The 12,047-nt window shown below is 37.4% G+C and overlaps 1 protein-coding gene across 1 annotated transcript in view; it reads right to left on the bottom strand.

Annotated features, from left to right (window-relative positions):
• Positions 1-1,582: 1,582 nt before the first annotated feature.
• cbx6b (chromobox homolog 6b) overlaps positions 1,583-12,047 on the bottom strand; it is a 38,842-nt gene continuing 28,377 nt past the window's right edge. Inside the window, exons 6-7 of the mRNA XM_034191344.1 lie at positions 6,814-6,993; positions 1,583-1,866 (exon numbers count right to left, since the gene is read on the bottom strand). Coding sequence (XP_034047235.1) covers positions 1,636-1,866; positions 6,814-6,993 — 411 coding nt within the window. The 3' untranslated portion in view covers positions 1,583-1,635. The remainder of the gene's footprint in view (positions 1,867-6,813; positions 6,994-12,047) is intronic.

Here is a 12,047-nt window from a genome sequence, read left to right as displayed (position 1 = left end):
AACACCAAAGACATAACTACACAGTATTTACGCACATGGATACAGACATGTATAAATGCATTCTCTGAAGGAATAAAAACACCAAATAATGTAAGAAACCATGAACATTACAGATAGATTAAAAAAATTACAGTTTCAAATTATAACACCACACAATTAAATCAAAACAATAAAACAAGCCCTCCAAAAGCACAAACAGACTTTATTATAAATAACAGTGCATACCAGGGCATCATTAAAGTATTACTGTGTGTTTTGCTGCATTACACATATATAAATTTTGAGTTAATAGGGTTTTCAAATGTTTTCCTAAATCACTTGACAATACATTAGGGAGACAATCACGGATGTTTAGTTACTTCAAAATATCCCGCAGTGTGATTTTCTCATCAAAATAACAAATTTGGCGATTTGTTTATATGGGTACAAATCCCCTGAGAGGCACTTTATACGAAGGATTTCATTATGTAAGTAGAGGCATCATTTCTAATCCATCTTATACAACACGTTGGTATTTTCATCCACATGATGCCGTCATGCAAACATGACCAGATGAAATTCAAACAAAATGAATTTCAGTGCCACACTGAGACCTACAAACATTATAACTCACAGGTCGCGAGAGACAGCTGATAATTAACAGTCGCTATCTGAGAATTAAAAACAGTGATGGGACGCAGAAAAAGTAAAACCTCAACATTTGCTTACATTTATGTCCATGAATATAAAGAGCATCACGGATGGATGTGCACTCAAATATTCCATCTAAAATCGTCACTTAGGATGGATGAAACCATTTCATATCTTGACCTTGAGTTTGTAATTTTTCATAGACGTGACATAAATGGGCCAATTTTTTCTCAGAGGGAACAAAAGTGCTAGTAATGTCCTTAGGGGATGACATTCATCTCCTCATTTTGTTCTCATTTAAAGGAAAAAACACACACCTTCAAGCCTTAGATAAATACGTCCTCTTTGCAGCCATGAGAGCAGGATGCACGGCACTCATTTGTTAAACTGTGAGCAATACAATACAGTGGCAAGACAATACAAGTATATGAATCCATCATGCAAAGCCCAAAACAAAGTAGCATTGTTCCTAAAATCGCCCAGTCTAGCTCCAAATATCATCTTTCGTTCTTGTCTTTTGCTCCCTTCCTTGTTTGTCGTGTATTTTTCAATGGTAACAGGTCTCCCAACAACTTTTGTCATCCCGCCTGGATTCCTCGCTGCAAAATGGTCACAGTCCTTTAATTAACTAAACTCAGATCCAACTACAAAACGTCTGTTAGTCATAGAGATGACGTCTTGATGAAGAAACTGATTTTGCATAAGTCACTGGCTTTACAACTTATAACTTGACTGTCTAATCAGAGTTTATTAGACATGTGTTGGTTATATTATGTACTTCTCCAACCAACCTCCAACTGTCATGACAGTACCACCTCTGACTGCTTGATGTTTGCTGAAGTGAGTCTGTCCACATTTCATATATAATAAACAAATGTCATCATAATTTTAGCATGTTTACATACTCGTCCTACAAAATGTGCAATTTTGGGTAAGCTGAAGCTCTACAAGCTTCCCCTTTCTCCAACTGTTGTTGCCCTTCCGCATTCCTTGTAGACTCTTTGGTTACTGAGAGCTGCTGGTGTGCTTACTGCAAGGTTCTCCCGAATTCTTGGAAGCTCCACCGTAGACCTCAACTCCATTCTTGATCCAGGGAGCAACACTGCCCTGGGTCACTCTGTTGCAGAGTGCCAAGCTGGCCACCTGTCCAGGTGTCAGAATCCGGTTCCAAAGTCCCACCTGGGACAACTCCCCAACCAGAGCCTGGGTGGTATCAAAACCACCGCCCAAAGAATCCTGGAGATGGAGGACACTAGAGGTAATCGAACAAAATAATTAAAAGTCACAGAGGAAAGTGTTCTTAAATATTTGCACATACATTGTTTTAATTGCAGCCATGTTGCTTTGAGGGACACTGAAAAACACATTATAGTTTACTTTTTTGTGTGTGTTCTTTTTCTGTATTTTTGTTATTTTTGTTTTGATCAAGCTGGCTGATGTCCACATTCTTATTATGTAAAAATATCTGACAATCATTTATGCAATTGCAGGAATTGAGTTCACCAGCGGTGGGCACAGCTAACTTAAAAGTTAGCTTCGATGATTGCTAACAAGTTAAGTGAAAATTAACAGTGATAATGCAGAATCTATAAACTTCAACTTTGAACATAGAAATATGGCTTTGGCTTTGTTTTTCCCTCTAACCCCCTGCCAAAAAAAACAGCCTATCCCAGCTGTCACAGGGCATGAGGTGGGGATCGCCCTGGACAAAACACCAGTCCATTGTAGGGCTACATGTAGACATAAATATTACTGTAAGAAATATTTAGGAGTATAAACACATATAGAAATAATTTTAATAATTTAATGCATTGACTCTGACTTGCTCCCCCATTTCCCCGAGGTGATGCATGCGTTAATTTCACTCATTGGATTAGTAAAAAAGCTCAGAGGAACAAGCCTTTATGACTTCATGGTTTATGTTTTTGATTGTTAAACTTTATTGAAAAATGGTAGACTGCATTTATATAAGTAGGCAAAAAATGCACACCAAGATCCTCTGCTGAGGTGCATATGCAAAAATAATAACTCAAATATAAAGAAAAAGCATAGCACACTCAAAATATTGATGTCCTGCCGCTGTTTTATTTCATAATAACGTTTCGGCCAAAGGCCTTCGTCAGATTGCAGCTTCAGTTGGATCAAGTGTTCCCTGCATTTATATCACACTTTTCCATCTGAATCTCAAAGTGCTTTACGGTGATGCCTCCCATTCAACCACATGCTTACACACCGATGTCAGGATGCTGCCATGTAAGGCACTCAACTGCACATTGGGAGCAACTGTGGGATTAAGGACCTCTGGTTTGGCGCTATATAAATAAAATTGATGAATTGATGATGGTCTCAAACCCACTGCTAAACCATTAGACCATCACAGATGTTAGCTGACAATGTTAGCAGACGTTAACTGGTCTGCTAAATGTTTTTAGAGTAAGATGAAACATTAATCCACAAATGGAAAAGCTGCCCTTGCTAATAAACTGTTAGTAGATTAGCTATAGTGTTCCTACCGCTGAAATTCGCAATAAAGTAATCAGTGGGATCAGTGCTTGATTGTAGTTGAGTGTCACAGCATCCGTTGATTTTCAAAACGTTTCAATTACTGGGGAACGGTGAGCTACTACATCAACCCATATGTAGAAAAAAAAGACAAAAGAAGCACACAGGGTTATTTTTTTTTTTGGGGGGGGGGGGGGGGGGGGGGCAAAACCAAGACACATTTTTACAAAATTTGCTTATACTGTGTCCTTCAAATTCCATTTCTTGCTCATAAAAGCTGATTCTAACCCAATTACATTTGTTCCGCAAATCTGATTGGTTAATCATGTGAGATTTCAGACCATAAAATATCATGTTGATGGTGGCAAAATAGTCGACTGTTTCACATTTCAAATTAAAAAAAAATTTATTTACAAATATTTCAAAAAAAAAAAAGACATTTCATTTACATTTCAAGAAGTTTGCATTTGAGGAAGCTTTCTTGAAACTTGTAAAAATGATCTCCCAAGAAGCTACCTTAGCTTATAAAAGGAGTCCTAAACACAAAATATATTACAATACAATTACAACAGTAAAAAAAAAAATCACCCATCACCCCACCCCCTATGGATGCATTAAGCACTCCCACACACACACATTCATACAGTCCCACATTATCTAGAAATAATCTAGAAATAATATTGCACTTATCCCATCAACTAATCTCATACTGATTTTTGCAGTCATATTCACAAAAGTACGTCAAACACATTAGATTATTTGCGGCAGCAATTTTTCTTACATTTACAGTTGTGTCAGAGGCATTAAAAAAAAACAAAAAACAAAAAAACAAGGTACAAAGACATTTAATTATAATACATTTAAATTTCATTGTTATGTACATTATATATACATTGTTTTGTATTATTTACTATTGGGATCTAGCCTGAGTATAATGTAGCAACAAGTCATTTTTCAAAAGTTTCTTAAATATATTTAATGATACAGAGTTTTGTATTGTATCGTCAATTGCATTCCAGATCTGTGGACCTTTGCATGTAAAGCCAAAATTAGTACATTTCAATTTACGCTTTTTGCCCTTCACCTGATTTTTCCTTCTTGTGTTATATTCATGAGATGGATAAGTAATTGGGATTATTTGACAAAGTCTTTCATTTTGCTTATATACTACATTATACATCATGCATGCGTTCTGAAATATGTTGCTCTCAGTTAGCTTCAGAAGCCTAAGCCTATAAAAGAGAGGATCAGAGGGAGCATTATGTTCAGACCAGGTTATAACACGAATCACTTTCTTTTGCAGAGCAATCAATTTATTGAGATAACTAGGATACGTATTACACCATATAATATTACAGTAATTCAAATGTGGTTCAAATAAAGTTTGATAAAGTTTTATAAGAGCTTTAAGAGGGAGATAATGTCAAATTTTATAGAAAAATCCAACATATTTCGATAACTTACTTGTCAATTCATCAATTTGTTTTTTAAAGTATAAAAATTCATCAATATATATACCTAAAAATTTTATATACTGTACTCTTTCAATGCCAATTCCATTCATCTCTATCTGCACATTTTCAGTATTTATCCGAGATCTGTTAAAACGAAACATAATATAATGAGTTTGATTAATGTTTAAAGATAATTTATTGCATTTGAACCAAATGTCCACTTTAGTGAATTCTTCATTAACTGTGTTTTGAAGAAACTGAAGATTTTTATGTGATAAAAAAAGATTTGTGTCATCTGCAAAAATAATTTTGTGTAATATATCTGACGAATTTATAAAATCGTTTATGTAAATAATAAAAAGAAGTGGACCTAATATGGATCCCTGTGGAACACCACATTTTATTGTTTTATATTGCAATTTACTGGTATGTATCTGTACGTAATGCTCCCTTTCAGACAAATAACTTCTGAACCAACTAAGTGCAATACCTCTGACACCATAATGCTCAAGTTTCCCCAATAAGATGTTAAAATCTATAGTGTCAAATGCTTTTGATAAATCAAGAAATATTCCCACTCCACATTCACCTCTATCTATAGCATCATATATTTGCTCTATAAGATCAAGAATAGCCATACATGTTGATCTCTTTTTCCTGAAGCCATACTGAGATGTAGTGAGTATGTGCAATTTGTCCAAATATTCACTTAATCTATTGTAAACAATTCTCTCAAATACTTTAGAGAGAGTAGGCAATACAGATATTGGACGATAATTATGCATATTATTTTTGTCCCCAATTTTATATACTGGGATGACTTTTGCTATTTTGATTTTTTTTTTTTTTTTTTTAGGTACAACACCATGTATTAAGGACAAATTTATACAATAGACAAGTGGTTCAATAATTTCATGAGCCACATATTTTATAATTTTACTATAAATACCATCCATCCCTTCAGTGCACGAACGTTTCAGTCCCATTATGATTTTAAGGACTTCAGCTTCATCAGTTGGCTTCAGGAAAAATGATTTAGAATAGTTACCTTTTAGATACAAGTGATATGTAGCACCCCCTGGTGGCCTTGAAATCTTAGATAGCGATTCTCCTATGGAGTTAAAATAATTGTTGAAACTATTGGCAAGTTCTTCATTTGCCTGTTTGCTTTTGGTGTCAGGAAGAACAGTTGTTTTTTTACCCCGACTGAGAACTTTATTTAGTACTTTCCAGCATTGCTTTTGGTCACCAAGGGCAGCCTTCAAATCTTGTGAATTTTGATTTCTCTGACTTATTCTTATAAAGTTAGTTTATTTTTATATTTACGATACCTGTCTTTGTTTTCATCAGTTGGCTTCTTAATAGAAAGTTTAAAAAGCTTATTTTTTGTTTTAATGGATTTCAGGATGCCCTTGGTGATCCATTTTTCCTGCTTACCAGAGAGTATTTTGTTTACTTTTTCAGGTATAGCTTTGCTTATACTGTCAGATATCTCTTGTAGAAGTGTATTATAAGCATCATCTGGAGTATTACAATGGTAAACAGAATTCCATACTTTTGCTTTAAGATGATCTTTGAGTGAGCTTAAATTTTTTTCAGATAATACTTTACCTTTTGTCTGTTGAAGTGGATTTGATGTATTACTCTGCGCCCTGATTGCGTGCGTTGTTACGCAGATGTCAATAATGGTGCCATCAGCTGAGAGCGAGAGAAACGGAGCGGAGAGGCGGAGCCATGACGATGCCTACCATACGACAGTACTGATGTGGATTCTACTCACAGAATTTCCAGTTTGGCATGAAGACAATATTTCTATGGTAAGTTCTGATGAGCCGTCCACACCCTTTGTCTGCGTAACAGTTTTATCAAACTATATTAATATGTGGATTAAGATGTAGCCTCCAGTGGTGAACTGTTTTTTGGCTGAAAACACGGATCTGTGCAAATGTTAGAACTGGATTATAATGGGAATAACTCCCTTGTGTTTGATGATTTGCGGATGTTAATGATGGATTATGGTTGCAAATACTCCTTTTGCAAAACTCAATTTGCAACCTTAAAATCCAGCATTAATGTTTGCAAATCATCAGACACAAGGGGGTTATTTCATAAATTTATGATTTAGATGCGCCAATACCAGTCAGAAAGGTACAACCAAATTGGATTCTGCAAATACCACGGGAGCTTATTCTTGAGTTAAAACCTGACTATTAATGTGTGATTTCACCTGTTCCTGTCCCAGTATGAGCACTCCGCCGGGTCTGATGTGGTGTCCAGGTGCCAGCGCATGGCCCTCACCCTTCAGTTTGCCCCCCTGATAGGCCTGCCAGACTCCACCCTTCTGGCTCCAGCTCACACAGATGTGCTGCCAACTTCCTCTGGACAGGTTCAGCGGCAACTGTGCCACCTAGAGTTTGGACAACAACATGCCTGTTCAAATAACGTGCATTCTTTCATGTGTGTGAAGTGCATTTGGCATTTTAGTGATGCTGCTATATTGTACATGTCACATATATGATGGCATCTATCTATCTATCTATCTATCTATCTATCTATCTATCTATCTATCTATCTATCTATCTATCTATCTATCTATCTATCTATCTATCTACCTATCTACCTACCTACCTACCTACCTACCTACCAATAGCCAAGTGCCCCCTATGTGCGCGTGTTTGGCTTCAATCATGCAAAAACCGGGGAGAGCTGACATTTGTTGTTTGGGATGCTTATGTATTTTGGGTCAAGGATGAATGCTGTGAAAACAGAAAGTTGATAGGACAAATATTTTTGGAGAAATTAACAATTTTATCTAACCAATAAACAAGGGACCCTGTGTTGCAATGCACCATGGGAGTTCAGGGTTTTGAGGTTTTAAATGTTATTGTGGTTTAGTTTAACAGTGTTGTTAGTGTTACTGATTTGTTTTTGTAGCTCAATTGGTTTTGTTAGTTTAGATAAGTCTCATGTTGCTATTACCATAAGTGACTTAAGTTTCATGTTGGTACCATGACTGAAATGTTTAGTGGTTTTAATGTCTTCAGCCACTGTCTTTGTCAAATTAAAACACCTGCTTACAGCAGCTGTGTGTGCATCTTTGATCCACCAGAGCACAGTTGACATTTGCCATTTCGTATGCTTATACATTTTGGATCATGAATGAACGGCACTGAAACAGAACACTGATAGGATTAATAGTTTTGGAGAAGCTACGAATATTACCCAATGTTGCTAATTACATTTTGGACTCACACATCTTTCCAGCAAGGGGCAGTCAATCATCTTTATATTAAAAGCGTGAGTGTAAGTGCATATAATTGTAAATACATTAAAATACATGGCTGATACAAGAAAATAAAAACACTTATTTCCATTGGGGTCCATTTAAAAATCAAATGACAAAATAGAAGTAATAATAATAATAATAATAATAATAATAATAATAATAATAATAGTGTGTATTTGAAAACAACCTAAACAATTTATAAACACATTAAGACAGTAAATTAACATTAAAATTTACATAATTAACAGGAAATATAAGGGTTGAGTTCCTTTACTAAAAATTGTTGAGGTCTAAGGTCTAAAACATTCTGGACTCACACGCCATTCCAACTCATTATACAAGCTTTGTTTAATTTATAATCACCTTTAAAAAATGTCAGCTACTTATAAGTACTACCCAATCTAGAGCCCATGGATCCCCACAGGCAACACACTAATTGATTTAATAAATCAGCCATTCTGTTGTTGAGGAATAACACCTTAGTTTGGTTTAGTCCATATGTTTCTAACCCTGCAGCCATGTTCTTGTAATTAATTATCAGAGTTTTGTTGATGCTTTTATTTCTGTGAAACTGAAGTCCACAGCTGAAGTGTAAATACTTTTCTTTGTGTTCACTGACAGGCAGCATTTCTTCATTCTCAAAGTCATTGTACCTCCAAGGACACATAACATTTCCTCCAAGCATTTATTAACATAATGGCTTCACAGACTTTTACCTGAAGGTACAACGCTGCACTAAACTCCCCAGTGAGGTTGTCACTGAGGCGCAATGGGACTTCAGATTGTCATTTACACAGATGCATGAGGCTATTGAAATTCTCAGCAAAAGTGGTCCTTTCTTTTGATATTTCCTACTGATTTGTATGCTAATATTGTGCGTTACTATTTCCATAATGAAGACATTTTGAATTCTCATCAGGGCTTCATGCTACAAGGTTACAAGCAGCAGCAAAGAGACTTTATTATCACGCTTAGCCACAGGGGCAAAAAAAATAGCTACTGGAATCCATCATATCCCCTGTTTTACATCTATCCAAGATGACTTTACCACTCTGAGGTACTGATCAAAATGCTTGAATGAACACAGAAATATGGCAGCATTCCTGCTTTTAATTGAAAATGTTCTACTGCTGCATCTTTTCATCTTCAGGACAAATTCTTGGGATCCTCTACATGATTTTTCCATTTTCCTTGGATACAGAGAAGAAAACTGAACAAATGAGAAGAGAAACTGTACTCACTCACTCATCTTCAACCGCTTACTCCAATTAAGGGTCATGGGGGCTGGAGCCTATCCCAGCAGGCATAGGGAATGAAGTGGGATACACCCTGGACAGGACGCCAGTCTGTCGCAGGGCCACATACAGACAAACACATTCACACCCACACGCACACCTACGGACAATTTAAAGTTTATAATCCACCAAACCTGCATGTCATTGGATGTGGGAGGAAGCTGGATTACCCGGAGAGAACCCACTCAAACATGAGGAGAACATGCAAACTCCACACGGAAAGGACCCAGATGGGAATAGATCCCATGACCTTCTTCCTGTGAGGCAACAGTGCGAACCACTAAGCCACTGTGCTGCCAAGAATTACCTTAATAAATGTAATTTCCCATGCAGTTGGCCCAAGAAATCATTAACATCTCATCATACACTGGTTATAAGGATTGCTACATCTTTCTTCTTTTTCCATACCTTTGCCCCACATGTACATTTGGTTTCATAAATATTTGGACAATTAAGCATTTTTTTTTTTTTTTTTTTTTGTAATTTTGCCTCTGTACACAGCCATAATTGAACTGGAGTGAAACAATCAACATGTGCTTGTAGTGTAGACTTTTGTCTTTAATTCAAGGGGGTTAATAAAAATATGACACGAACCATTTCAAAATTAGACATTTTTATAACACTGTCCCTTCATTTATAGAGCACTTACTGAGTATCTGTGCAAAATGGAGACAAGTGAGGGAAGCCACCAAGACACCCAATTCCAAAGGAATTATAGGCTTCTGTGGCTGATTGGAGAAACTATACATAGTGGTTTGATGACACTATACCTGTTCTTGCTTCTCTTCACTGTCTTCATGTGACTGTAAGAGCAGATTTCCAGGCTTTACTGCTGACATAATGCTCTACATGGTCATGCACCCACCTATTTTACTGAACTTCTTAAACCTTATGTGCCTTCACCTGCCCTGTGTTTAAAGAATGATGGTCTCCAGGGTTTCAGAGCCTTTACTGAACACACTCCTACTTTGTGGAACAATTTGGCTGTTTGCATTACAAAGTGATTTCAGTTAAAAACGTACATATTTTCTGCTGTTGATAATTATAAGTATGACAGTTTTATCTTGTTTAATTATATAGTCTGGTTTGTATATTTATTTACAGTACTTGTTTAATTTTAATACTTGTGGAATCAGAATTTTTGTTGTATTGTTTTCTATTGATATTGTACTAGCTAGAGAACTTTGTACATTTTTCTACTTAAAAGTGCTGTATTATTATTATTATTATTATTAGTAGTAGTGGTAGTAGTAGTAGTAGTAGTAGTAGTACCTTTTACGAGGTCTGCCCAAAAAGTATCAGACCTTTTATTTTTTTCAAAAAGCTTATGGATTTGAATCACGTGTGCTTGCATGAGCCAACCTTGAACCTTCGTGCGCATGCATGATTTTTTTCACGCCTGTCGGTTGCGTCATTCGCCTGTGAGTAGGCTTTGAGTGAGCATTGGTCCTCCCCCCTCGTTGGATTTTCATTGCGAGGAAAATGTCTGAACGATTGGAACAGCGCTGAATCAAATTTTTCCAGAAACTGTGAGAGACAGCCAGGTGGAAACCATTCGGAAGATTCAGACGGCTTTCGGTGGCTTTTCAGTCGAGTGAGTATCCGAGGAATTGTGTAAGAGCTGGACATGTCACAACATGCCCTGTGAGACTTCCAACTTCCACACGTCTTTCATTACAAAATCTCCTGTAACAGTGGAATGTGCCGAAAAAGTGCTGATGTCCACCTCTTCTGCAATTTCTCTGGTAGTCAGATGACATCCCGGATCAACACAGCGTTCACTTTGGAAATGATCTGGTTGTTTCAGCCTGTCGATCACTGCTCGGAGCACGGCGCACCCTCCACCATTGTGCGCCGTCTTTAAACCGGTTGTAACATTCCTTAATCTGTGTGATGCCCATAGGATCGTCACCGAAAGCCATCTGAATCTTCCGAATGGTTTCCACCTGGCTGTCTCTCATAGTTTCTGGAAAAATTTGATGCAGCAAAGCTCCAAATCATTCAGACATTTTCCTCGCAATGAAAATCCAACGAGGGGGGAGGACCAGTGCTCACACAAAGCCTGCTCACAGGCGAATGATGCAACCGACGGGTGTGAAAAAAATCACGCATGCGCATGAAGGTTCAAGGTTGGCTCATGCAAGCACACATGATTCAAATCCATATGGTTTTTGAAAAAAATAAAAAGATCTGATACTTTTTGGACAGACCTCCTATTATCACTGCATTTAACCTCTGCATTTAACCCATCCTAGTTACAGTTATAGACAATCCAACCACTAGGAGCAGGGGACTGGTGACTAACTGGGGACTAACTCCAGATGTAGAGATGGTGCCCTAGTCAGGGGCAGAGAAAGGAGCAGACCCTAAATAAGCATGTTTTTGACTGTGGGAAGAAAGTGGAATACCTGGAGGAAATCCACACAGACATCATGCAAACTCCACTCAGAAAGCACCAGGTGGAAAGCGATCCCAGGACCTTCCTACTGTAAGAGCACAGTGCTAACTGCCCCCATACCTCCCAGTTGTAGTGTAACTATTTTCTGTTGCACTACCATTTATACAACTGCATGTCAGAATGGAAAGAAGAAGATTTTTTTTCAGCATTTCATCTATGCATACTGGAGACTCGAGCCTAGATCTAAAATGTTTTCCCAGGTGAAATGCCTTCTCTGTTCCACTGCACCATGAAGCTGTGACTGGCGGTGCAGCAGATAAATGTTGCACTGTGTTCTCTCTGAAAATGTGCCTAAGCAGTGGCCTTGCCTGTCTGTGTTGCCGTAGATATCCTGACGCTCAATGGCGTTTGTGTGTCCCTGTGTGTGTTGTACTCACTGGATCTGTCATGTGATGCCTTCTTCTGCACTGTTTAGTGGTCTA

This window comes from Thalassophryne amazonica, chromosome 16 (assembly GCF_902500255.1).
Source record: "Thalassophryne amazonica chromosome 16, fThaAma1.1, whole genome shotgun sequence".
Taxonomy (NCBI): Eukaryota; Metazoa; Chordata; class Actinopteri; order Batrachoidiformes; family Batrachoididae; genus Thalassophryne; species Thalassophryne amazonica.
The sequence above is the reverse complement of the archived record's forward strand: the minus strand, read 5'-3'. Positions and strand labels throughout refer to the sequence as shown.